This window comes from Poecilia formosa, unplaced genomic scaffold (genome assembly GCF_000485575.1).
Source record: "Poecilia formosa unplaced genomic scaffold, Poecilia_formosa-5.1.2 Scaffold20, whole genome shotgun sequence".
NCBI classification, from domain to species: domain Eukaryota; kingdom Metazoa; phylum Chordata; class Actinopteri; order Cyprinodontiformes; family Poeciliidae; genus Poecilia; species Poecilia formosa.
The window spans coordinates 327,133-355,085 of NW_006799959.1; the positions used below are offsets into that span (position 1 = coordinate 327,133).

Sequence of the window (27,953 nt, forward strand, 5' to 3'; positions counted from 1 at the left end):
AGACCTGTCCATCAGTTTTTGCATATTGAGACAAAGTGTTGAAGACTGCTCCAGAGTCTTTAAGATACACAAAATAAATTGGGATGAATCAAACTTCACATTATTTTCCTTTTTTAATGCACATTTGTGCTTGAACCTATTAACAATCTTATCGAACATAATAAATCAAAACATTCAAGAGGAGATGTTACACACTGCAAAAACACAAAATCTTACCAAGTAGTTTCTACTGCAAATATCTTAATACACATGAAATAAAACTAAACTAATTTCAATTTCCAATTTCAGACCAATCAGTGCATGCAGCAGTGACGTTGGAAACACTGACGGGTTCATTTTGTCAGCATTCAGCTTCCACAAATCTGGAACAAGCTTCCAAAAAACTGCAAAACAGCCGAAACACTGAGTTCCTATAAAACTAGACTATAAACCCTCCTGGTCAGAGTTGCTGTGGAACCATTATAAATAACTGACCGTTATTCTGTTGTGTAATATTTACTGGTTTTCTCAGTTGTTGACTTTGTATTTTTGTGTTTTTATGATGTTGCTGAAATGTGCTGCACAAATAAACTCGACTGATGGAAACTGGATTGATGCCCAACAACAGTGGCTGATAAAGTCCAAAAACACGTATATTTCCTGTAGTTGGTTCGGTTCCTGTAGTTGGTTCGGTTCGGACCGGTCTGTGTTCACACCAGAAGTGACCCGTACCAGAGTTTGTGTGGACCGAGACCGGCTGAAAACGTGGGTCTGGGTCCGGTTGTTTGGTCCACACCTGGAACTCTGGTCTGTTTAAGGCGGACCAAATGTTCCAGGTGGGATTGGAGAAGGAGCTGGAGAGATGAGGCGCTGATCTGTCTGTTGAGACGTAAACACAACTGATCCTGAAGACAAAGCTCCTGATTTACCGTCCATCTACGTTTTAACCTCATCAGATGTAAGTCTTTACTCAGGCAGCTGAAATGAGCCTCCTCCATGTGTTGGCCGCCTGGCAGAGCCTTAAATAGAGCTGCTGCTCCCTGACATGAAGTGAGTCAGAGGAGGAGGTTAAGTCATCGGCTCTGGATTCCTCATGGTGAATCTCTCTGGACGTTTTCCAGTCACACCGTACAGGAAGGAGACCTGAGGCTCATCCACAACTTTCAGATTCTTAATGTCTTAACGGCGCTTTTGAATTATAATACTAAACAATTATTAAAACATTTCCTCATTACACAGGACGGTGAAAGTTGTGAGCACATTTTGGGAATGTTGACCAAAAAGTGTCCATTTATGCAGATGATATTTTGCTTTTAATTTTGATTCTGGATGGTATTTTTACCATTTGTGTCGTTTCTTTCCCAGGTGAAACAATCAGATGAGCAGAAGACGATACAATTTCTGAATTTAATCTTTTTTTTTTCTGAGTTAAGAGACCAATATTTTCATTTCAGGTTGTATTTATATTAACCATTTCATGCATGAATTATGATCCTTTGTCAGGATTTTTTTTCCAAAGTGTGATTTTCTTAAGGCATAAAAAAAAGTTGGGGGAAAAAAATTCTAGGATTTCTTTCCTAGGTAATCAGTTGTAATTTTCTCCAAATACAAAGTTATTTGCATTTGGAGTATTAATCTTTAGGGGTTAATTGATGTCACAGCATGTTTTTTACCTGCAGGAGTTTCTACAGGAGGGACTGGATATTCCTGAGTTGCTTTTCGTCTGTCTGCCATATTAGATTTAACAAAAATACTCTTGCACTTTCAGTGGAAGGCCAGCAGTGGTTAGTGTACTGTATGATGCACTTCAGTGGTCTGTGTGCATTTATAACATAAAAACTCACATGAGACACAAGGAAAAATGGCTGTTGGACAGCTGTCCACTGCTGTGGCCGCTGTGCATGAAGGGTTAAGCTGCTGTGCTGTATGACGTTAGGTGGCCTGTGAGTTTTGAAGTGATCCTGAGCCTGGAGAAGTTTGTTTTCTATTAAAGACGTTTGCAGGGCAGCTGAACATCAGAGGAAACATCAGAGCTGACCTGACAGCGGCCTTTACTGGACGTCTGACTCGTGATTCTCCCTCCTCTCTGTCCGCCGCCCTGTGAAACTTGGCCACCTACTAATGTGTGTCAAGTTGCATAATCCTCTGTGTCAGCCAGAGGCGGAGGTGCTCATGGTGTCTGTGTGAGAGTGTAAACACTCTCTGGGCCTGATGAGTATAGCGTCAGTCAGAGTCCTTTCAGAATAAGAGCGTTCCAGTACCTGCAGTTCCACTTTCCTCAGAGCGAAGCTTCAGCAGGCTGAGCTTCATGAGGAGAGACAAAATGCACAAATCAGATTCGCTGCTGTTTAGCTGAGAGCCGTGTGTTCACTGGCCTAAACTTTTGGCCTCACAGACATAAGAAAGCCTTTTTGACGCACACCCATCCTGACATAACTGGAGCTGCAGCAGACCAAGGAGAAAAATAAAGAAAATATCCTATTTGATTAGAAGAAGAAAGCGAGCCAGTTCCTTAGTGCAGCGAGCTGAAGCAGCACAAAGGTTTTATTCACTAACAGTTGTTAATGTTTCTTGTTGACTTGGCTGTTCTTGTCACAGAGGTTTGACCCCGGAGCTGTTTGGGTTTACGGTTTGAGGTTTGCAGGGCCAGGCTGTTCCTCCAGAGCGTTGAGCTCTGAGTGTGTGTGCCGCCTGCCTGGATGCTCTTATTGATATTTGTGTGTTCAAACATTTTTAATCACGACCTGCAGAAACCTGAGAGAAGCCCACACTTTCTGTTGTAGTTGCAGACATTGAGAGCATTCACAGCCTGAAGTTTTATTTTAGTCCGACTCCTCAGATCTCTCCGTAAATGTTCTCTCTGTTCGACAAAAAGACACAGCTGAAATAAATTAGCTCATTGTTTAATGAACGATTCCCTTTTTTCCTTATTGCACTCCAGGCTTTAACCAATTTATCTAAACTGAACTTAAATATGGAGGACCAAAACTGACATAATTACAAATTAAAGCAGAAATGTATGTGTATATTTTGTTTTTCCTTTTTCTTACATATTTGCTTTTATAACCAGTCCTAATCTCTTCCTTTTAATTTTTCTTATGGGTTTCTGAATCATTATGCAAATGAGGAGGGCGGGGTCTTTAGGCTTCAGCTTCTACCGATTGGTTGGTTAGCTTCACACTACTTGGCCAGCAGTTTATCAGCAGCTGAAACTTAGCAGCTTATTAGAAAATATTACTGCACGTATAAGGAAAATGAAAAACAAGATATATTTTTCTGCATTTTTTCTTTTTTAAACCATGGCAGTTTTGGTCTTCCATACTGAAACACTTGCATAAAGGAGCTGATAATATGGACATTTTGAAATGTGATTGTTTTTGCCTTGGCGTCAATTTTGTTTTGTGAGATTTCTGTGGTAACCTCACAGAAACATAAAGGACGTTTTCGGTCTACAGACTGAAAGTTTTGGTTATTCTCTTTTGCAAAATGTCTCAAAATGAATGGAGAACAAATCCTCATAGGGTTTTGCTGCCACATATTCTAAATCATATTTAGGCATGGGATTTGACTAGGCCTTTCTGACATGATTTTGTTAGTTTAACCGTTTCTCTGTTGCTCCAGCTGTAGGCTTAAGAAATAAGAGGTATCCAAAGCTCCACAACGTTTCGTTATGACTGAATACAACAATCATTCATATTTTTGTTATTTTCTTTTTCACATCACAATTATTTACTACTCTGTGTAAACATTACATTGCGTTGAAGTTTGTGGCTAAAGTGTGATAAAATATGAAAACGTTAAATTCTTGTGCTGATTGAAGACTTTTAAAAGTCGGTGTGGAAACGGTAAGAGTCCAGTTTGTGTGTTTTCACCCCATAAAGTCCCTTTAAAGGGAACTTTAGGATGAAAATGCAGGTAATGACGAAGGTTCCCTTACATTTTTGAAAGCAAACACACCTTTGAACAACACCAGGGGTGAAAGGTGGCAGTGTCCTGCATGAATCCAGACCTTTTTCAACATGGCGCCCCCCCTCTCTTTCAGCTGAAGCGCGCTCATACCGACCTCCTTAAGAAGTTTAGACTGAAAGAGGCTGTTTTCTGAAAACTGGAGCCCTTCAGCTGAATCCCATATGTTTTCCTTGGCAGCCGGCTGCTGTCTGCTTGGCAGGGCTCAGGTTGGGGATATTAAACGGTTGGAACACAGGACTCTTGATCCCTATTTTTAACAGTTGTGTGTAAGTACCAACTACCTGAGCTTCTGTCAAACACCTGTGATTGTCGCCTCTGGCTGCCAAAGGGAAGACACCTAAAATATTTTAAACCTTCTGCACTAAAATAATAAAAACATGGTGATATATTTTCATCTGAGTTTACAAATTAAGAGCTTTTTTTTTTATTAAGGAAACTAAACCTACTTTTTTCTCTCTAGTATGTTTCCAGAAACAGAGTAAAGGAATATTGAAATTCAACCGCTAGCATGCTAGCAGCATCAGTCAAACACAAATGACTGAAGATACTTTGATGCCAAGAGTTACGACATTTATTGTCCCTGTAGGATTAAAACTATTTCTGATTGAATTGAAATGTTACTGCTAAACATGCTAAAGGTCACAGAGCGATGGAAGAACAGATGAGAAAGAGACGAAAACAGAAAACAGGGAGATTCATCACAATCCTTCATCAGTTTTATCTGGATCTCAGGATTTTTTAATTTTGTGCAGCTTTAGTTGAGATTCATTAAATCTCAAAAAGCCCTTTGGTTTAGTGGTAATGTTGTGCTGTTAGCAGCTAATAGCCAGCCAGCAATATTTACAAATTATTTGTATAATTCACACTTTATTTTATTATTTTATTATTTTTGCAACTGATTCCAAAAGTGCTATTTTACGACAGAGAATTTGGACCATTTAAGACAAAAATTAAATAATTATGTTAAGAGAATAAAGTTTTACGAGAATATTATGACTCTGTTCTTGTATTATTTTGACTTTATTCTTGTAATATGAGTATTTTAGTGTCTTAATTCTCATATTATTATTTATATGTAATTTTATTTCTTTTTATTTTCTTAGTTTGACCCTAATACTCTGTGATTCTGTTTCAAAAGTGATTGAAGCTTATTTTATTTTAAACCTTTGGGCCATTCTGTCAACACAAGACGGCAATTAATAATCTACATCCTTTCCTCCTACAAAATAAGAGCCTTAAACATAAATACAGCACCTTTAAAATTGTGGTTAACTTACTGAAATATTGAATAATGTTCACTGTATTATTTGAAGTCACACGCTGACAGAAAGTATGCAGCACATTTTGAGACAAAGACTTCATTTTAATAAAAACTATTGTGTTATTTCTAGTTGTCAGAGATGTTATATCTTAATATGTCAGCATTAACTAGTTTGCTTTTCAGCACCATAAACAACCCTGAACTTGGGATTGATTTGATTAAATTCAACACATAATTTTTCTTTTTGAAAGCTAAATTAGCTCTTTTTTTCTGTTTGATCCAGTTAAAAGCTCCAACTGTGAAGCAGATGGTTTCTTTACATGTTTTATTTTTATGTCAGAGAAACAGATTTTAGCTGATTTGGAGTCAGAAGTCACTGATTCTGTCATAAATTTTAAATAAATTACATTAAAACGACTGACTGTAGCAATACGACCCTGAAAAATAAAAATAAATGTGTTCAGTTTGAAACTTTTAAAACACTTAAGCTGCAGGCAGCAGGATCATTTTGAGGAGGATGATTTATTTCACTGCTTGTTTAATTCAGTTATGATGATAATATCACAGCTTTAAACCAGTTTCATCCATATGAGATGGGAACAGTTTGTTTTTATGTTGCTGCTATGCAGTGCAAAATAACTTTGAGTCCTGTTTATTTAATAACGCTGAGATAAAATGATACTGTGATGTATCAGTGAATCTCTTGACCTTAGATTGAACGTTGATGAACAAACGTGATTCTTTCTGTTGAATGAATATTTCGTAGCGATCAGCAGCAACTCAGCAGACGTGGCATTTTTCAAACGGCGTTCATTATGGATTTCCTGCCTTTTATTGAATAAGAGTGGCCTATAAATTCACTTTATTGGTTATTTACACCAGTATTCACCAATTACCAAATAGTAGGGACGGATATGGAAAACTAAAAGTGCTAAAATAAAAACTAAATGCAGTTTAAGGCAGAAATTTACATACACCAAATAAAGAGTTAAATCAGACCAAACTCCTCTTGTTCTAGGTCGGTTAACTAATAATGATTATTATCGACCAAAAATACATTGTAAGATTTTTTTGTAGGCTGTTTACCAAATAAGATTTATATTTATTACAATCACATATTAATGTCACTTCACAATTATTGCTAAAATCCCAACAAAAAAATCAGTGGAAGTTTTTTTGTTAAAATCCAAGATGAAAGGTGGAAAATGTCAGTGATGCTTTCAGAATCCTCTTTATGAGAGTTAATGTTTTTAAATCATGAAGTTTAGCTGCAGGTTTCATTTTCTTGCTGTGCATCAGTCAGCAGCTGCTCTTCTAAATGTACTTTAATTCAAATACTTAACTCTGTTGTGAAGTTGAGGATTTATAAAACAAATGAAATTATGAAAAAACGATATGTACTTTCTTTTTCTTTCTGTTTCTCCAACACTGAAGCGAATTATTTATTTAGCAGTTCAGGATTCTGCTTTGAAAATGTTCTCCTGTTTGTGTTTAAGGTGTGAAGGAAAGGAGGAATGTTTCATCTTTTCAAACACGCAGAGCTTCTTATTTCAGCTCAGGCATGTAGAAGATAAGGATTTACGCTAAGCTGAAATTCATTCCAGAGCCGTTTGACTGCTAATCGTTGGGAATATTGGCTTTTTATCCAATGTCAGGGAAGCTCTAAACATGCTGCAGCTTCATTTCTAAGCAGGGTTGAGTTTGTTGTAGGTTTGGTTTGAGCAGAAGGTTGTTGCTTCAACGCACAGCGAGCGTCTATCTGTTACATATTGATGTTTCTCTCTGACTTTTTAGTGTTCATAACTTAAAGCACAGCAATTATGTGCAGCTCTATCTGTACTTTTTTCATCTCTTCTGTGTAAAGAAATGAATTTGGCCTTTCATGTATAGAAAGGCCAGTAAATCAGGACTTTCTGTACATGAAAGGCCTGAGTTACTGTATTGATTTTGTTTTTTTGTGACTTTCTAATATTTATGCCCAAACATCCTGTGAAAATTGAAAAAGTTTTCTTAAAGAACATTTCCTCCAACATTTACAGTTTGTTTGAAATAACAAAGAGCTTTAATTTTCTCAAGCAGTCATTTATTGGGCGTAAACCTACATGGTAAGTGTCTGCTACGTTTGGTGAAAGCTGCAATATGTAAAAATGTATTTGTTAATGTGAGACAGACAATCTGTGAAAAGACCAATCTCCTCCATCTTTTCCCTGAACTGCTATTACTGTCTGAAGAAAAGCGCCAAAAACAACCAATCAGAGCTAGGAGGCGGGTCTTATTGATGTCAATCAACCTTGTGAACACGCTGCTAAATATGCTAATGATGGGGAAACAACTCACTCAACTCTGTGTCCACCATTTATGACAGGATATGCTAGTTGCAGTGTAGCACAGAGCAAGGGGCATGATTGACAGCACTAAGACCCGCCTCCTGGCTCTGATTGGTTGTTGTATTTCGTACTGGGAGCACTGGGAGAAGTCAAGGAAGCTCAGTTTTTTTCATAGATTATCTGTCTCATATAAACTGTCACGACATGGTGACTGTTTCAACAAATATGTACAAGAATATATATTTTTTAAAGTTAAATACTGCAGCTTTCAGAGGACACGGCTGCACTGAATCTTTCAGATCCACCGCAGTAGGAGTTTGTTAGTAGGCCTGTCTGGGTAAAGGTTGGTGTTTTTCATGAATCGGAGTGTAAAATGAGTTACAGTTCATGTTTGACTGAAGCCCAACGTGTCGGAGAATCTCAGTGGACTTTAGTTTGAAGGATCTTTGAAGCGTTTTGGTGACATCCAAGGCCGTCCTGTTTGAGTCTTTCAGAATAAATTGTTAATATTTAATGAGGAGGCAGATGAGTGGAAGTAAACGGGTGAATTGAAGGTGGTGGAGTGACTTACAGAGGATCATTTGGTTTCCTCGCGTCTCGTTGCTGGTGGTTGTAAAGAATTTGAAATGAGTTCATTGTGATTTTAGCTGCGTTTCAGTGTGATTGTGCTGCTGACACAGAAATCCTGGAGACGACACGAGTCTGCAGGCAGGAGAGAAATGCAGACATAATGCTAAGACGGAAACGCCTTCTGAACACACATTTCCATAAGACTGCAAGCAGAGTAAACTCATTCAACAATAATAATCGGTTTACATTGTCATTACCTAGCAATATGTTGAAAGCAACGTTGTTGTTGTGTTTCTTACAATGCACAGCAGGACTTCTGCGTTATACGTCTGTCCTTGCCTTTTCTCTGACATGACAGTTCCTCTGCAGGGACGCTGCAGAATTCAATAACACGTATTAAATCAGTTCTCTGGATTTAAATATTCATGTTTTTGGAGCATGAACAGATTCCTACATTTGCATATTATACAGAGTCAACAAGATGAAGGGCTGCATGACTTTATGTGGCTGAATTAGCTTTGAAGCCCTCATTGGTTTTAAATTAGTTTTATAGCAACTTTTTGGGCTCCCAGTGAAAACTGTAAACTCAAACTAGTTATCTACTTGTTGACTTCTGACTTTCAGCTCTGAATATGGCACACTTTAAAATAAATTTGGAATGCAGTTGGATAAAAGTTGGTCAGGATTAAAATATTTTACTGACTGAAATAAACAGCATTAAAAGAGCTGTTTTTAACGCTGTTTATTCAACTGATCTTTGCCAGGTCAAAGATCAGTTGAATTTTGACCTGGCAGGTAGGAGGGTGAGAAGAATGCCTGTTCTGTCAACTACAGAACTACAAAAGAAAACTTTATCATGATTACAGACAAAGCCAAACTCATTTAAATATTTTTTTCTTTTTAAACGTATGTTTCTATTTACATTTTCTTAGAAAATGCTATGAGTTGGGGCTGAAAAACCAGCCAAAACCAGCATTTCAATATCAAAAATTGTGAATATTTATAATTATTGCTTTAAAGAGTGAGTTGCTAAGCAACCGAAGAGTGATTTAGTTGATGCCAGACACCTTGAGATGTGATGAGGTTGTTTTTCAGCTGTATTTTGCAAAACTGCAATAGAAACACTTTTTCACATCATATGAGTCACATAATCAACAGGAGGATGTTACTACTGACAAAAACCACAAAGAAGACAAAAGGAAGTGGTTCGAGGGCGATGGCGTGGCATGTTTTTTAATGAGCAAACTTATTCACACGTGATTTTAATTCCCTTTTTGTTTTTTAAAATGGCAACACTGAAATTGCGAATTAGTTTTTTCAAGATTAGTGGAATATCAATGAAGTTTTGCAAACATTTGTAATGGAAATGTAGCAGGACGCTGAAGGACTGGAGTTTGATGTGAGATCAGTTCAAAGTTCTTTTTTAAAAATCAGAATTAGCTTGTTTTTTTTGTTTATGCTTACAAACAAGGCATTTTTGCAGATATAAAAGGCAAAGTTTTCTGAAAACATTCATTCTGCTCATTAATGTATGTATTTTGTGCAGAACTAGCTGTAATGACAACAAATGCCAACATGTGGGAGTTTCTGCTGGCAGTTGAAGGAAACGCATCGACTTCAGGATTTGGCAGAAAGCTCCAAGTATGATTAATCACATGGAGATGAGACCAAATTCCTTTAATTTGAGCTCTAAGGAGTTTCCCTCATAAGGAATGAAGCCAAGTGACAGACGGACGGCTAAAATGATCCACTTTCATACGTGATAAGTGAAACATCACCAAGTATTAAAACATTTGCTTTTTGTCAGAAGATGCATGGCCCTGCAGGACTGGCACACACACACACATTTAGTTGTTTTATTAATGTGACCTGGGAGCGTCTGTGTTAAAGTGAACGTAAACTGGCTCAGTCGGCAGCTCCTGTAGAGGGAGGAGAAGAGGAGGCGCTGCAGATCAGGGACCGAGGGAGGTCAAAGTCACTTCATTCTGTTAGTGACGTGCAAAACTCCAGATGGGTTTGGACACAAGAATGGAGAAAGAAGTCCCCAAGCAGGCTTTATGGGGCCAAAGGTTCGACCGTCCGAAATAAATATGTGGTTCAACAGTTACTGTAAGTGTTGATATAAATGTGTAAGAAGGCTTTCACCATCACAGCAGCACTTCTCTACGCCATCTATCGATGCCACTTACAGTCGCTCGTCAGAGTGTTGTAGTTCCGCTGGGTCTTTGCTAATTGCTGCTGGCTAGTTTGAAGGAGCCGAGTGAAGGAGGCATGTGGAATCAAACCCAGGATGACCACATTAAGGACTAGAGTCTCAAATTTAAGGTTGGATTATTAAAATGAATTACATTATTACAATAAAACATTAATAACTTAGAGATTCTTTCCACATCTTTGCCTTCCCTGCCTGCGTACGGCGCTGTGTTGTTGTCATTAACATTTTGCTGTTAGCGGTCACCAAGGCCTGTTTTAACAAACGCCTGATGTTTCAGGATCGCCTGCAGACATGACACTGGTTCCACCACATCACTTAGAGTTAATGAGTCCCACATCCAGTTTGTACATTATTTCACTTAAATGCGGGCCCCTCATATTTCCGCTCTAAATAAGAAACATGGCTGGTTTCTTATTGCAGGAAATCTGCAGGCTGCAGGTAGCCATCACTGAGCATGTCTGCTCCACTGTGCCTCTAATGACGCTCAGGTTTCTGATCTCCACCAGCGCTTGTTGGGTAACAAGGCGATAATTACAGACAGATGGAAAGCTGCTGAAAAACCAATAAAAACAACGTCTGACGGTGTCGCGGAGACGTTTCCAACTGGAAACGGATTCTTCTGTGGATCAACCGTTGAATATTGCATCAGCACATCTGCTTTTTCACTCTCATATCTTTTATTCATATTCGACTCGGGCGGCGTTTTGCTAGACATTTTGTTGTGTGTAGATTTTGTTGCTGCAACTAATCAGTTAATTTAGCGATTAATCAAAAAAAATGGTGCAGATTTTACAATCTTTTCTTAATATTACATTGAAATATGCAAATAAATAAAAAAAATTATGTAATAAAATAAACATTTTATTGCCTAAGATGCAACAGGATTCCTGTTGTAAATTTGAACCAGGTGAAGCTAAAACTATCCAAACATATTCACAGACTAAGGTGGGTTTATCTTAAACATAAATGTATTTTTTAATAGTTTTGGCTTAATTACTGCTCTGAATATGTTGGGGGATTTTTTCACCAAATTGCCTCTTTTTTGAGGTTGTACTCCAGTTAACGATTACTTAATTACAAAAATTAGCTGACAATTATCTCAGTAATCGATTAATTATGATTAATTATGATTAATCTTATTCATTGTGTCATCCCTAGAGTAGATTCATAATTAATATAAAAAACTGATAGTGAATGTATTTCTTGTCATATTCTTTCAGGTAATAAAATCAGTCATGGTGCTTTTATTTACATAATAATGGAGAAAAACCTAAAATATCCGGACATTAATGTCTGATTACAGTAAATAACAGAAATACGTTGAAGCCCTGATTTCCCCCCCCCCTCTTTGAACTGCGTTTTTTTAGTTCTGCTCACTCAAAGCGACCCGTTCTGTTCCAGGCTGGGATGATCCGAACCGACTCGGATGAGTATTTTATCGAGCCGCTGGAGAAAGGCACTCAGGAGCTGGAGGACCAGGGCCGGGTCCATGTGGTGTACCGGCGGTCGGCGCTGCTGCAGGCCCCCTCTGACAACTCACTGGACTACCAGCTGCAAGGTAGGAGGCCGACTGACAGGAACCCGGCTGGTAGGATAGACTGACGTCAACTGGAGCTTCTGGATTACACAGACTTTATCTGTTTTCTTAAAGTGGGAGCAATAACTGCCAACAAATTTCTCATGAAATGTGTTTTCTTGTATAAAAAACTGGGTAGTCGAGTTGAATGATTGCTAATTATCTGTGTTCTGACTGTAAGCAGCAGCGATTTTCTGCTATTTACCAAAGCTGAAGAAAACAGAGTAACTTCTTGTTAATTTTAAAGCTTTTTGCAATCATACAAGATATGGATGGAGCTAAAACAAAATATCAAAAACAAGAAACAGATTCCCTCAATAGGAGTGGATTCACAGCACACACTGCAACCTCAAACATCCATATTTTATGTCAGTCAGTATTGAAAAATGATCTGTTACAGTCAATGTCCAATGCTTTATGGAAACTTGCAATAATTCAACTAAATCAACAAATGTTCTTCATTTTTTTTATTTTATTGGACTTTATTTGAAAAGACACACACCTAACATGAAGTCCTCAGTTTATGTTTCTTTTTAAGACTCAGAATGATTCTGTTGGCGTTAAAAAACTGATACACGATTTCTGCTTTTGAGAAAACTAACTTCCATACGAGTCTGTTCAAACTAGCCTTTTAATTAGCCACATGCTAATCAACATTTGGTTTTCTGACGTGAAACAACAGAAATCCGTATTTAGGGAAGTTGTGCACAAAGTAAATCATTTAGTAAATCTTACATTTACAGACTAATACTGCCAATAGTGCTCTGCTTCATTGGCCACTTGCTGTGTGTTTCATGTTAGCCTGTTTTTAGCTTCTTTTTAACAATCTGAAGCTGACATGCTGTTGCAGCACACAGGAGCTCAGCCCCATTATTTATCGCAGCAGGAAGGAGATCACTGTCTGAGCTGATCACTTTTCTTAACCTCTGGGAACAGAATGGAGACACACAAAGGAAAACATGTTCAAAACCCAAACAGCGTACGCTTCCTTCTAAGTGAAAATGGAGGAACAATAGATTAAAGGGTTAACGTGGTGTGTGTGATTGATGCTGTGGGAGATTATCGCCGTTAGGCGCCGCCGCCGCCACGGCTGTGGGATTCTTTCCCCGCTCCCTCCTGGGATGTTTTAGTGTTGATTGGATTTCTTACCTTTCGCCGGCTCAGTTTCTGCCGGAGGATTGTTGAATTGATTTTATGGCTCTCCTGTTGGCAAAGACACCAGATCTGTAATTCATCCTTTTCCTTATCATCTGCTGCTGTGATCCTGAAGCTAAACGCACAAACTGACCTCAGGAAAACATTTTTTATCCACCACAACCCAAAGGTGGATGAATGGAAACGAATATAATGAACACATACCTTTATGTTCAGTGAGTTTAGGTAAAGACATTTTTAGCAGTTGGCAGTAGAGATGCTGCACTTTGAGTCTCCTTTGCTTAGCAACAGCAGCTGAGCTTCTATTAAAATGTTAAAAAAACATCGATATTCTGCTAACGTCAAAAAAACAGTTTTGGAACTGCTGTATTCCCATTATATAAGAAACAAATAAGTTTGTTCAAGTGATAAGTCATTAAAAACATGCAGCGCCGGTTGTTTATCTGCAGAAAAGATTTTCAACATAAGCTAATTGTGATACAGCAGAAAAACCACCTGATACTAGCACAAAACGTTTTATAGAAAAACATGACAGGTTTTGAAAACTGAGAAACTAATTTGTTTTCGTAATTGCAATTTGTGCAATTGTGTGATAAGTGGAAACGCAGCGGGTGTTCACACTAACCTGTTTTCTCATATTCGCTGATACAGATAGTTTAATTTTTAGTGTGGCTTTGCGTTTATTCTGAGTAAATTGTTCTTTTTTAAGCTATAGAGCATATCAGGAAGCTAGCAGATTGTGTTTCCTACCATCGTTCTGGATGCTGAGCCTTGTGTGCGGTCAGGACGCTGTGTTTGTTTTGGCATCTTCACTTCCTGTTGTGAGGCATCAGGGTCAGGCTGTGAGCTGCTGGGCCACTCGGCAGCAGAGAGGCTTCCAGTTCACCACAAGCAGAACAGAAAAGCAGCTAAAGTTTCTTCATTTTACCTTGAAAACACTGGCTCAGCAAAAAATTAATTAAGTTTAATTGTGTTCATGGTATCTCATTGTTTCTGTTGAAGCCCAGATGTGATGAATTTAAGAGGAAGCATCTCCTGATGGACCCAGAACTGGAGTCATGTTCCTGAAATTAGATATTTTTTCATTTGATTAGTTGGATGACACACTTTTCAACCGTTCGTTGGGACTTTGTTAAAATATGTTCAGATTCAAAAGGTATAGTACCTTGCTAATTTCTTCAGAACAATTATTCTTGTGGCTATAAACAATTAATCAATTGAGATAAGTTTGATCATTTCCATTCTGATAATATCTTTGAAGGGCAATTTTGTTTACAGTGACTTCACAATCCATTTCATTTCATCAGATCCCAGTTATTTCTGTGACCATTGTGGGTTTTTCTTCCATTAACCAAAAGGCACCAGTTTGGTGTGTTTGGTTGAACATTTTTAGATGAGAGGATTACCGTCACTCATTCATTCTCTTCTCCGCAGTACAATCTCCATATGCAGGGACAGAAGGGACATTTGCTTCACTAACATTTCTCCGTCATAAATCAAGGAAATATAAATTCAGCCACTTGCTTTACTAGCATGTAATCTGGACATTTAGCCATTCTTCTTGGTACAATTGATGCAGTTCAATCAAACTAACTGTTCATCTTTCCTCTGGCTGTATGAAAACTTCTGACCAGTTTCTGTTTGGTAGTTCTCGAACCAAAACTTCTCCGGTTCTCCAGGAAAGTTGGGATGTTTCTGTTTGTGTTCCCCATCGACTGTTTTTACTCTTAACTGGAAGCAGTTATTGGTTTGAAGTCAGAAACCTGCAGCGGGATCTGAGCTGCACGTCGAAGTTCAGTTCCTCCTCTGATCAAAGCCAAAAGAACAGAGAACTTAAAAAACTCAATAAATGTTAGCCTTTTGATCTGATTTAATCTCTGTGCCTGGTTAGTGTTTCACCTCAACACCGAAGCCTTCTCTGCTGCTTTGGCTGAGTTTTGATCAAGCCGGTTGGATTTACTCTATTTTGTTTCAATCAATGTCACGAATCTGTCAGAATCAAATATAAACTACAAATTAATTGTTTTTCCTGTTGAATGACTTCTAACACACCAGTTAAGCTTAATCATCTTTAACCAGAACAGTTAATCAGGGATTATTAATACATTATTTACATGTTTTTATTTCTAAATGAGCAAAATTAGACACCAAAAAAGGAAGGATTGTTTTTTTGGTGTCAAATCTCAGAATCAGAGGTAAGAGTATTGTTTTTATGTACCTCCCGCAATGACTTATGGGTAAATTTTAAGCACTTATCTGCACAAAAATATTAATTGTTCTCTTCGAACAGAAAAACTGTCTTCTATGTTTTAATCGTTTGTACTTGGATCAAATAGATCAGATTTGTCTCTCCATCCATCTGAGTCAGAGCTGGAGAGCAGCGTTGTGTTTAGCTTCGTTACCTTGCAGCTGCAAGGTTCCTGGTTTGAATCCCAGCTCTTGTTCTTCCTCCTGCGCTACAAGAGCTGAACTCTGCATTCACACCAGCCCGTTTAGCTCACTGTAATCAAACTCTAGTTTATCGTTTGGTGAGATGTGAATACTTAATTAGACCAACAACGTGAACAAACCTTAAATGCAGACCGGAAACCGCTCCAGAAGTAGGAAGTAGACTACAGCACAGGGCATTTTGGGTAAATACGACTAAAACAAACACGCAAGCCTAGTGGAAGAAATGACTTGTTGTATTTTACCAACAACAAAAGAGAAATCCTGCAGCGGCTAAAATCTGATGCTACTCTGTTTTTGTTTACATTTGGTGAAGAAGGAAGTTGTGCTCAGTGGTTTTTGTGTCATTTCCTTCTGTGGCTCTTGGTGCAGCGCCCCCTCAGGCGAGGAGGGGAACAGGTTTTTTAAAGGGTTTGGATCATTTGAGTGCAGTGACAAAGAGAAACACAGCAGCTAAAAATATAACAAATGTTCAATTTTGTTCCCCAGTTTACTGGACTGTCATCAGGAAAAAACCCTAAAGTTCACTTAGGTATGAATGTGTGTGTGTGTGTGTGTGTGGGTGTGTGTGTGGGTGTGTGTGTGTGTGTGTGTGTGTGTGTCTCCATGGTTTAGCCTGGCTACATGTAAAAGATGGATGTAAAACATGGAAGAAGTCTCTGTTCAGTTGTTTCGTAAAGCTTTAGTCTGAAGACTTGGACATTAAAATAAAATTCAAGCTCAGCTGTCAGCCACCATTTAGACACTGGTCACATCTTATAGATCCAGTCAGTTTGTGCCATTTGAAGAAAATCAAGTCGATGATGTGATTTATTAGTGTGGACGGAGCATTAAATTAAAAATAAATATCAGTTTTTTGACTTCATTTCACAGCCTCAGGACATTGTTCTGGCTAAACAGACATCAGAAAGTTAAAACTGAGCGTTAAAACGGTCTGAAAACTTCAGGCCGCAGCATGGAAAGCTGGTTCCTCTCATTCTGAGATGTGACCTCAGCTGTGGGAACCGCGCCTTTAGCAGGTCACACCAGAGAAACTTTACCTCCTGTTTATGCAACAGGAATCTAAGCAAATAATTCCCCAGATCGCTCCTTTATTTTGGCAGTTTCTCCTCTGAAGCGTGTAGAAACGAGATTCTGCAGACACTCCTGGAAGGAAAAACAGTCGGGAACATTTTTTGTTTTCCTATAAAACACATTTCTGTAGCAGAGGTGCCAAAGAAAGCAGCTGTAAGCAGGAAGGATTACACTGCTGAGGTGATGATAATCATCCCAAACATTGTTTCTTTGCAAGCTGTCGGAGATCATCGGTTTGATTCTTTGGACAGATTCATATCTGAAGGTACTGCCTCTGATATTTAATAGTTTTTATTTTTAGAGTTTAAGTTTCTGCTGCATCTGTTCTGTGAGGAGAAGCTTTTTTAAATTCCTTGTTGTACAGCAAATGTTTGAACTGTGTAGCTGCCCCTTGTGGTCACAAACTGTAATATTTTATTCACCAGATGCAGGTAAATATTTCTTGGATTTGATAGATAATGTTAATATTTAAACAGACAAGTTTTTAAGGTTATTTTATGTGACCCTGCAGAGTCTATAGGCGGGCCACGTTCGCCCCCAGGCCTTCAGTTTGACACCTGTGTCTTAAGGTGTAGGAAATATTTCAGGCAAACAGAAAAACCCTAAAAATTTCGTTTTTAGGAACTTTATTTTGCCTAAATTAGCTACTGACAGAAGAAAACTTTTTTCTTGTTGGTGTATTTAATTAATCAAGAATCCAGGAAGGAAGTGAAGAGTAAAATGTTACAGGAATGTGATTCACTGCCTAAATTCTCCCGTTTCTTTTCATCGAAGGGAAATGAGTGATTTCCACCTCAATATGAACATCTGCACCATGAACTCCATTCTGTCCAGATCTTTGTGTCATTTGTTCTGTTTCTGTGGAGCCGCTCAGCGTTTCCTCTCCGACTCTGGAGCGTGTTCAGAGTTTGAAGGCATTGAACCAGTTCCTGTGTAAATCCTTTGGAGTCCTCTGGCCTCTGAAAACGAACGCTCCAGGACGGCTTCCAGGCCGAACCGAAGTCGTAAAGTCGGTGGATGATGGAGTCTGAGCTGCTGTTTCCAGCAGATTCAGACACCAGGCTTTTTTTTCCGGAGTCTGGCTGGAGTCGTTGTCTGAGAGACGAAGGCGGAGAGCGTTGTCTCATTTGTTGGATGCTGGAGGAGATGAGCAGACAGAGCATGATGGATGAGTCACAAGTTACATATCTGAAACCTGATCATAAAACACCAGAGCTGCATAACGTCACTGCTTCACTGCTGTGCATAAGCAGGTTTTCATGTTTCCAGAAGCACACCTAACGTTCCGGGAGTCGGTTTTAGTTTTTACTGGTTGGATGAAGAGGCCAGTAGGAGTGCGGCAGACTTTCTCCAGAGAGCTGCAAACTCTGCAAGGCCACAGGTAAAATTTCAAACTGATTGTCTTTGCTGTCCTGAGCTCCACTGAATGAACAGCTTGAGTTCTGAGCCGGTTGATAAATGCAAATGAATCCTCAGCAGCAGCTAATGGCTTTTTTAATCCACACCTGGCTGCGCTGACGGACTCACCGTCAGGACTGTGAAACCGCTTCGCTCTGAACTTCAGACACGATTCAGCTCGACCAGGAGCTCATAAAGGAACACATCACAGTCCAGTTCCCGTTGAACCGGGCCGCGCTTCGACTCGGTGTGTCGACAGGAGCAGCAAATTATTTCTATAATTTCACAACATTCCAGGTTAGCAGGTGTTTTGCTGGATTGTTAGTGAGGATGGCGTCTCTTAGATATAGTGAGCAGGTAGTTGTAACAATGTGACCCCGTTAGGAGTGTGTGTGTGTGTGTGTGTGTGTGTGTGTGTGTGTGTGTGCGTGTGTGAGACGCCAGCTTTGAGTTCCTCAGTGAATTGTTAGCTTCTCCTGTGTGAGTCTGAACCGGTCCTCCTCTCGGCTCCTCGGCCTGAACCGGTCCTCCTCTCGGCTCCTCAGTCACGCCTCCACCTGAATCTGCTCTCTGTTTGCATCATAAACCGGCGGATTAAGCAGATATTTTCCAGGTTGCATCACGTCTTCAGAAGTACGAGCCCCGCATGCGCCTGATGAGCTCTTTCCATCTTAAACCTGCTGATAATTAGCCACTCCACACAAAGCCAAGAATGTGGAGGAGGATGGAAAAGACCTTGAGTGTTGTGCAACATCCCCATTAAAAAAAAGAAAAAGTCTTGCTTAACTTCCCATCTAATATGCCTTTGAATCATTTAGTTGTTTTCCAAAAGTCTTCTGGCAGTGGTGCATCTTTCTTTCTTTCTTTCTTTCTTTCTTTCTTTCTTTCTTTCTTTCTTTCTTTCTTTCTTTCGCTCTCTCTCGCTCTCTCTCGCTCTCTCTCGCTCTCTCTCGCTCTCTCTCGCTCTCTCTCGCTCTCTCTCGCTCTCTCTCTCTTTCTTTCCATCCAGTCTGCAGCAGAAAACCAGATGTTTTAAATTCCTCCTCCTTGTTGCGATCATACATCCATTCTGTCTTTTGCAGACGCTGTCTGTAAGATGGAGAATGTGATGTTGCAACACTTTTGGTTTTCTTTGTGTGGCTGCAGCATCTTTGCATTGTGTAAGAATGTTAAAGCTGCAGGAGCTAGGAACCAGAGAAACAGGCCAGCGGAGGATTCTGTGGTGGATTTTGAGGTTTTGCTGGTTTTGTTTAAACTTTATGCCTGAAAACATTGATGACTGAGGCAAAGCAGATGTTTTAAACACTGAAAATATGAGTTAGAAGCTGCAAAAACACAAAATCTTACAAACTCTTCACTGCTCAGCAAGATATGAGCTTAATTACTTAGTTTTGATTTATTTTACTTGTAGCAAGACATTTTTCCTGCATCTTGCTGAAAAGTTACTTATAAGTTTTGTTTTATTTCAAGTGTAACAAGATATTTGGACTGGAAACTAGACCAACAATACTTTGTAATGTTTTGGACTTTTATCAAATCACCAGTCGTCATGCAACATGAACCTCTCAACATATTTTACAACCACAGACTTCCATGTTTTTCATTAAGATTTGATGTGACGGATAAACACAAAGAAACATTTTTTTATTATTATTTTAACCACGTATGGTTGTATTTACTAACTCTGACTTCTGAAGGTAACTGGTTGCACTAGGTTTTATTTTGGGGTATCAGAATAGAAATAGCTGGAAACTAATGCACTTTCCAAAGTTCAGACACTATAAATTGAGTTTGTCTCATTTGCAACCATCCCACAAGCAAAAAAACTACGGTGGCCCAGAAGGGTCATGAAAATGCAGAAACCACAACGGGAGCTGAGCTAACGTTTGTTTCAGCATGAAATACTTTTCACCAACAAGGCAGTTCAAAGTGCTTCACATAACGGAGACAAATCATGGATCAGTTGCTCCAGATCTTACTGAAACTTTAGATCTTTAATCCCAGAAATGGTCTTCAGGTGACAGAAGACCAACTTTATAACTGACTTTATGTGACTCTGAAGGTTCAGCTCTGAGTCCATCACTAACCCTGTAATAACTGAAGCTGTGCTGATTCTTTTTACACAACGTCTGTTGTGGTTTTTGTCACTGAATTTCTTTTTGCATTTTCATCCTTTGCCTTGTGGGCCACCGTAGGAAACAATGAGTCCATGAAAACACAACCAGGTGTTTCTGTCTCCCCAGTGAAGAGCTCAGACTGAATCACTGAAGAAACCCTGAAATCTTGGGTGCAGGTCTGAGTTTGTTTGGGTATTTTTTCCTGCCCTGCTCGTTGGCAGGAACTCGACCTTGACTTGCGAAACGGCAGCAGCTGAACGCTCTGCAGGCAGGTTCGTTTCCTCAGTACATTGTATTCCCATCCAGAACCAGCACAGTCTGAATTATTATTATGATTCGTTATGTTTGGCCATGATGGAGGATTAAACACAAAATGAACACAAATAATAATTTAAGAGAGCTCTCCATCCATGCTCAACCATAGAGAATAGAAATCCCTCTGCCATCTGTTAACAGATGTTTTCTCTTTGGTGTTTCTGAATCATGACCTCTGACCTTAACAAAGTGAGGCATGCAGTGCTGAGATGTTGCTCTGGTCATTATGTGACCTCCTGGATGAATCACCCAGCTGGTTTTGGACTAATTTCTTCTCTGTGAGGTTCTCCACTCTTCCATTTCCACTGTGATGGACTGGAGTCTGAGAGCTTTGGAAATGACTCTAACATTTTCCAGACTGATGGATGTTTGTGACTTTCTCATCTGTTCTTGAAGTTCGATAGGTGCCTTGTTGCTTTTTGAAATATTGCTGCTTTCTTCATTTTATCAGAAAAGCTCTATAAAAGAGTCTTGTTTTTCTTTTTGTCCGGTCTGGAAGTAATCAGGTCTGGATTTACTGAGTGAAATTCAACCAAAAAAAATTGTGGCTAGTCATAGTCAATGCAGGAATTAGCAATGGGGGCAATTCCACACATGGACAGGTAGTTTCCCTTAACTGTTTGTTTTTAAGTGTGGCTAAAAAGCTAAACTTTACAGAACTTTATGTGCTAATAAGAACATCAGATAACCTGATAATTCTGTAATATTATGTCTGCATATCTGGTTTGTTTACTAAATGCATTGGAAACTGCTGAGACAAACTGGGAATCAAGGAAGCGATGAGGAGGCTCCTCCTAGAAACCTTAAAGTTTCTATTTTAAGAGTCTGGCATCATGGAATCTGCGTAGGTTTGCTAACTGCTAACGCAGAAACAAACAGGACAGAAAACATCCTGTGTGTAGGTGGAAATAGACTCCATTCATAAACGTCCACCTCCCCCCGTCTCTGGCAGCCATTATTCACTTTGCGCTTTTATATCGGTTCTTTATCAGCTGTTTTTTGGAAGGGGAAGCAGTTCGCTGCTCAGCCGGCGTTCAGCGATGACATTGGGTTGTTTGTTCTTGGACAGAAAAAACCCCCACAGATGCAGGTCACGAAAATATATTGAACTGCCTGAGAGGAAATACAGTAAAGTTTTCTTCCAGAAAGCGGGTTTGGAGCCCGGCATGAATGGAGCCTAAGTTTCGCTGCATGTTGTAGGCGAGCGACCCAAACAAGGCCCGGCGTTGTCCGCTGCATTTCTGCCACTTCTGACCGGCCTCAGGCTCCTGGCTCAACAACAGATAAGCAGGAAGAGAAGCCATTCAAATGTAAACAGCCTGCCTTAAAGAGTGCCTTTAAAAGTCACCTTTTATTTAATAATCTGGCACATTTTCTTATTAGTTAGCATTTTATTCTGGCAATACTTAAGACGTTAAAGGAGCTTAAAACAAAATGCTGAACGTGACAGAAGCTGAAAGACAGTCCAGTGGATGTCAGAGTTGTCTGTCTGTTTAGTTGTTTTTCTGTTAAAAATTATAAACAAACTGTCTCCAGTTCATTTATCTCGTCGGCCATGTTTGTTTTGTTTCAGGTTTGATCTCGATCTCAATGTGTTTATGGGACCAAACCTGTTACTTCTGTGATATTTTTTAGCATAATTTGTGAAATTTTTCACGTTTTGAAAACCAGCTGTCATCATTTACATTCATTAAAAGCAGAGCTGGGTAGTAACTGGTTACTTTTACTCAATTACATTTACTTCAGTAACTTTTTTTGGGGAAAAAGTACTATTAGGAGTATTTTTACTACGCTGTGCTTGTTACTTTTACTTGAGTAATTTTATTATGACGTATTTCTTCTCTTACTTTAGTAAACTTTTAGGTTCTCTGCCCACTTCTGGTTAAAAGTACTTTTTGAATTTACTCGTGTTGTTTTTATCTGAATGATGCAGGTGCAAGAAAAAAAAGAAAACCCAAATATTAAGGTTTCCTGTTGCTTTATGCACTAAACCAATGGCTAAATTCACCTTCATTTTTTTCCTGAGGTGTTGAAGTGCAGAGCCTCACCAACAGCGTTAACTTTGCAGGTTAGACACAGAAAACTCGTCCTCAGGCGAAGACGAGTAAAAAAAGATAATTTATTTATTAAAATGGAGGCTGTGTGCAGCGGTTGACAATATTTCATGTTTTTTGTTTTGAGAGTGAATCTGTAAAGTTTTATTCTGAATTAAAGAGCCAGAAGTCTGACAAGATCGTCGTCACGGCGACGCGCGCTTTCTGATGTTTCAGTGATTTTAAAGTTCTCGCATCATTTTTAGATTAACGTTTGAATTAACTTCGACTGACAAGAGACAAAGCTTCATGTTTTAAATAATTGTCTTCATCAGATAGAGCAAAAGAAAAAAAAACCTTTTAAAATTCAACCAGTTTGAGATTTTACTTAAAGGGAATTATGAAGTAAAGGAGAAAGTGATCATCTGCTTTATTTTTATGTTTTATATAAGATTCATCTTCAAGCACATCAGTTTAAGTTTGATCAAGCACAAACATCCACATTTCTGATCCAAAGAAAATTCCTGGACTGGACCATCAAACTCCAACTCCTCCAGCAGCAAAGCAAGGGTTAATTTCAACCATTCCTGAATATAAACTTAATAAATACAATTTAAGATGTAGCATCTACAAACTATTTCTCTGCTCATGGATTCATGGTATTTCACTTATTTACCACAATTTAATCAGGCATTAATTTAGCACTCATTAAACCTTCCTTAATTATTTTAATATGAATAGACATTTTACTCCTGAAGTGGCATTAATTTAAATATTATCTACTAATCAAGAGAACCATGTGTATTTCCTCAACATTTCAGTTCTGTCAGTGAACTGACCCATTGATCTGCTTTCAGTCTTTGTGTTTGAGAGATAATTTCCATATACTGAGATGAATTGTTCTGATTTTACTGTAATTTTCCTGATGTTCTTCACTGATTGTCTTTGGATGTGGAAATGCTTGTTTAAAGTAACACTCATCATTATCGATGCCAAACTAATCAGAAACAACAGCTTTCTGTCTGAGAATCATAAAGACACAGAAGAAAACCTCCCAGTTTTTATTCTTTGAAATCTTACTGGTGTTTTCACCATTTAATATCTGATACAGTTCATATCTGCAGTCTGCAGCTTCTTTTTGCCCTGATATTTGAATTCCCTGATCACAAGCGAAGCTTTGACCCAGTTCGCCTCCGCTCTGTGCGTTTTATACTCGCCTCCTGTGAGGTTAAATTGACTCTGAGGCCTTTTCTGTTTCGCCCACCTGATGCTGTCGGTAAACTTCTTGGTTGAAAGTTGTAGAGTTGCTCTTACTGCTCAGTTGCATCAGAGTGTGCCACTTCTCCCTCCTCATCCTATTTTCTCTATTTACACGTTCAGTTCCTCACTCATGTCGCCATGCCAGCTGGAGTGCGAGGAATTAAGGAAATGCAGCTTCAGCAAACATTTGAGGGTTTTCGACAGACATCTATAAATATGAGAGATAATTATAAACTAAGCTTGAATCTGCAGCTATAAATTCCAACTGATGAGGAATAATGTTTTTCACTACAGTCCATATATTCACATATTTCCTTTGAGTCTTTTTACTTTAGTAAAGTGTTAATCTCACTTCCTCCACACTCACTGGTAGGAATCTTAAAATGAAAGCTTCCTTTAATTGTCACTCTGAAATGTTTACTGCAGTTCTCAAACTCAGAGTTTTGGAGATTAATATATTATTTTTACCTGATTATAAACGAAGATCCTCGTCCAGCCAAGCTGCAGCTCCAGTCGTACATTTTTTAAATTCTGCTCTGACTGTAGACAAACTATTTTCATGTTTTATGAAGATAAACACAAACTCAATACTATTTTTGATAGACATTTTTGCTCTAGTTAAAAACAGAAATATTAAACAATTTAACCCCCATTTAGAAAAATAGCTAATTTAATAGTGTCGCCTTGTTTCATAAAGATAGTACCTGGATCCAATGTTGATATCCTTCATGTAAGCATGGACCTTTAATTCAACGCCGTTTGCTTCTTTTTGCTTGTTGTTGATGTAAATAAATTTTACAAATAAGGGATTGCCCTATGCTAAAGTTAATTTTGTTTTAAAATAATTACGTTTGCATTTCTGTGCCGTGCAAATGTATTCAGCAGCAACGCTTAACAATCTTTCTGGCGCTTACCAACTTTCCAGAATCCTATAGCAACTATTAAAAAAAAATAAAAAAAAAGTTACTAGCAACAAATCTAGTTACTGTATTTGTGTTGTTAGAGATTTTAGCAACATGTGACAGTCTCACAGTCGTCCTGCACTGCCGTTCATCAAGCTGGGATGTAAATATAACTTTTTCCTTTCCTTGACTCCGTTGCTACCCTAAAATAACATTAAAATAAAGCTAACATTTCCACTAATGCTTTTTGGATAAATTCTACTCACTTGAATTTATGTAGTAAAAGTTGAGGTGAAGAATTAGTTCTAAAATTATTTCATAAAGTTAATTTGAATTTGGTTTTGTACTCACTTTCCGTCTATACTTTACTCAGCTTTTTGGCAAGAATATTTACTACTTATTGCTGCAGATACAGGAGTTTTGCTGAACTTTTTAATTTGCTCTCAAACATTGAATGCTGTTGCATTAGCTTTTGCATTAGCTTGTTGTGTTAGCTTGTTGCATTAGCTTATAGTGTTAGCGCAGCTAGCTTGTGGTAAAATGTAACATCTGTTTTTTCCTGTGTGCCTGCTTCATGGGTAGCGTATCTCCAAACAGTGCTGTTATTTAGCCCTGTTTAGCTAAACAGGGCTCATGTTTTTGGTTCTTGTACTTTTCATGTTAGCAGAGTTTAAAACTTTTACCGCGTTGGAGAGCTGAGTGGCTAGCAGGAGGTCAGTGACGGAGTGTTTTTCAGAACTACTGCTGAAAGAAGTGCAAAAATGTGGGCAAATGAGGTTTGATTTTCATGAACTTTGATGCAAAGAGTATGTAAATAATTATTTTTTTAGTATCTGCTATATCAAAGGATGGCCTATGTTTGACAACACTGGTGCCAAAGCATGTTTATTCCCTCAGACATTTTATAATTGTGGATTTCTACAAATACAATTCATATAAATACTTTTTATATGTTTTACTTTAAAAATCAGAGGAAATATGAAAGTTCCAGATGATTAAACTAAGATTTGCAGTAGATTAAAGGTGACCCTCCTGCTCAGATTCAAACTGCCTTTTACCTTTGCAGTGAAAGTCCCATAACTGATTTTGTTAGCTAAGGCAGCAAAGAGCTAGAAATCATTAGCTCAACTTTAATATAATTCCCAGTAGGAGGTTGAGTGTTGGCTTCAAATTTATGCCCTAAAACCTCACAGGAGCCTGTTTATAGTGATTTAAAAGCGCAGGTGGGCCACAGAGAAAGCACACAGACACACACGCAGCTTCTTAACGCCTCCAGCGCTTAGCAGCGCCGAACCGCAGCGCCGCATGGCGTCTCCAGAGGCGGGCTGCTTCGTCCAGCATCTTTTTGTCCTCTTGTGGTGCGCTGCTCGTAATTAGGCTGCGTTGTTGGTCCTGTCAGCACCCATTTTCATCTCTATTGACAAATGAGAAAAGAGAAACGGACAAAGCGTTGCTCATAAAATCCAGGGTAATTATTCTGGGTTTTATGTGCAATAGGAAGCTAAATTCCCTTATCTGACGCAGCAAATTGCCAGCATTAAATCACCTGCAGGCTTGGAGGATCTTGGTGTAGAAACAAGACATTAGCGTCTGTTATGGTTTATATCTGCTACGTCTTTTATGCCTGGTGAGTTAATTGCTCATTTATCGGGTTGCTGGTCTCATAAGGGGATAAAAACAAAGAGTGGCTCTTAAAAGGGGACTTTTATTTTTCTGAGAGATGCAGTGTATGATTTTGAAACTTTTACACTAACCGTAAAGTAACTTTGTCTTTCCTACTTGGAAGCCAAAGCTTTAGTTTGCAGAGACGTTGTAATGCAGGGGTGTCCAAAGTGCGGCCCCGGCAGCAGTTTGTGTCCGCTGAACTGATTTTGAGTGGCCCCCAATGGAGGCTTTTTATGTGTAATGTTATTTCCTAAATTACTTTTTACAATGGAAAATGTTAACGCAAAGTTTTCATCTTTTTACAGCCAGGTTTGTATAGAAAGTATAACCTCGTTCATTCAGAGACTTTCACTGAAAAACCGACTTTGCTGGACCCAAATCAGCTTTTATTTAATTTATGAAAATTGGCAAAACATAGGAAGTGATCTGAAGAAAGTGTTGCTCAATTGAGAACTTTGAAGACCAGATTTCTTTCTTTTAATACAACAAATGTGCAAATATCTTTTATAAGTTTTGGATTTGCAATAAATAACATCCTTTCCAAACAAAAATTTTAAAAATTGACTAATTTATTTGCTTATTTTAGTTTGGTTTTCAAAATGTTCTTGGCCCATGAATACTTTTGACTTGATTTTGGCCCAAGTGACAAAATGTTTGGACGCCCTCGTTATAATGTAAAGATCTGTTTAATCCAGTGACTTGGGTTAAACAAACTGCAGCAGAACAAATATCTATTATTACTCTCTGAGTTTTGTCAGTTAATGTTGCATCATGTGGTCGCCATTTTGAAAAACAACTGCTCTGGACCAAAACCAAATGTTAATTATTTATATTTTATTCTCTGAACCTGATGCTATAGATTTGCCAGTTTTGTTCTGAATATATTTTCCTCTAATATTAATTTTCATTGGAGATGCAGGGAGTTCAAAGTTACAAACTTTGTGAGTTTATTGTCACAAATCATAACGGAAATTATGTGAAGCAAGAGTGTGTGACTGTTTCCATGAATTGTTTGTTTACATGGTGCCACATTCTTTAGGAAAATGTGTTAATGAGTTATTAAGTTAAACATGACCTTTTATCTCCATCATTTGTAGAAGCACTAAACTGAAGAAAATAAATGGATTTGCAGTCGTTTCTGTGGGTAAATATTGAACTGATCTGGACTCAGACTAACTATTACATCATATTTGCTCACAACTGAAGCTGAAGTGATTTAGATCCATTCTGTAAAGTCTGGTTTGCAGCTGTTTGCAGCAGTTCAGCTGCCACTTCCAGTGTGTAACGTTACCTGCCTAAATGACATAAACTAGATTTAAAGTGAACTGTGGGTGAATAATTTCTTGACATGTTGGATTTGCGATGCATGTTGAATGTTTTGATCAGACGTCTTCTCCTGCGTTTGGCGATCCTGACCTTTTCACAGTCCATGAATCACACCTGGAGCTGTTTCCAGCCGTCCGGGTTCAGGTCCGTCCGTCAGGAATGAGAGGCTAACGCTGATGAACTGGAAAGGCGCTGAAACATGACAGCGCTGTGATGATTTAGTGGCTCTGACTCAGGGGTCTAACTCCACTGTTGAGTGAAAGCCGTTCTGACTGCTCTGATGTTTCACCCTCGTTTCTCTTTGGAGCTTTTCCACTTTGACTCGTTGGAATCACTACTGGGAATCGATCAGTAATTGCTCAT

General features: G+C 38.7%; 1 protein-coding gene across 5 annotated transcripts in view; it reads left to right on the plus strand.

The window, feature by feature from the left end:
* Positions 1-27,953, plus strand: part of adamts3 (ADAM metallopeptidase with thrombospondin type 1 motif, 3) — a 144,937-nt gene that overhangs the window by 25,008 nt on the left and 91,976 nt on the right. For all 5 annotated transcript variants that reach the window (XM_016669126.1, XM_016669128.1, XM_016669127.1 and 2 more), the window contains exon 4: positions 11,723-11,879. In XM_016669126.1, coding sequence (XP_016524612.1) covers positions 11,723-11,879 — 157 coding nt within the window. The remainder of the gene's footprint in view (positions 1-11,722; positions 11,880-27,953) is intronic.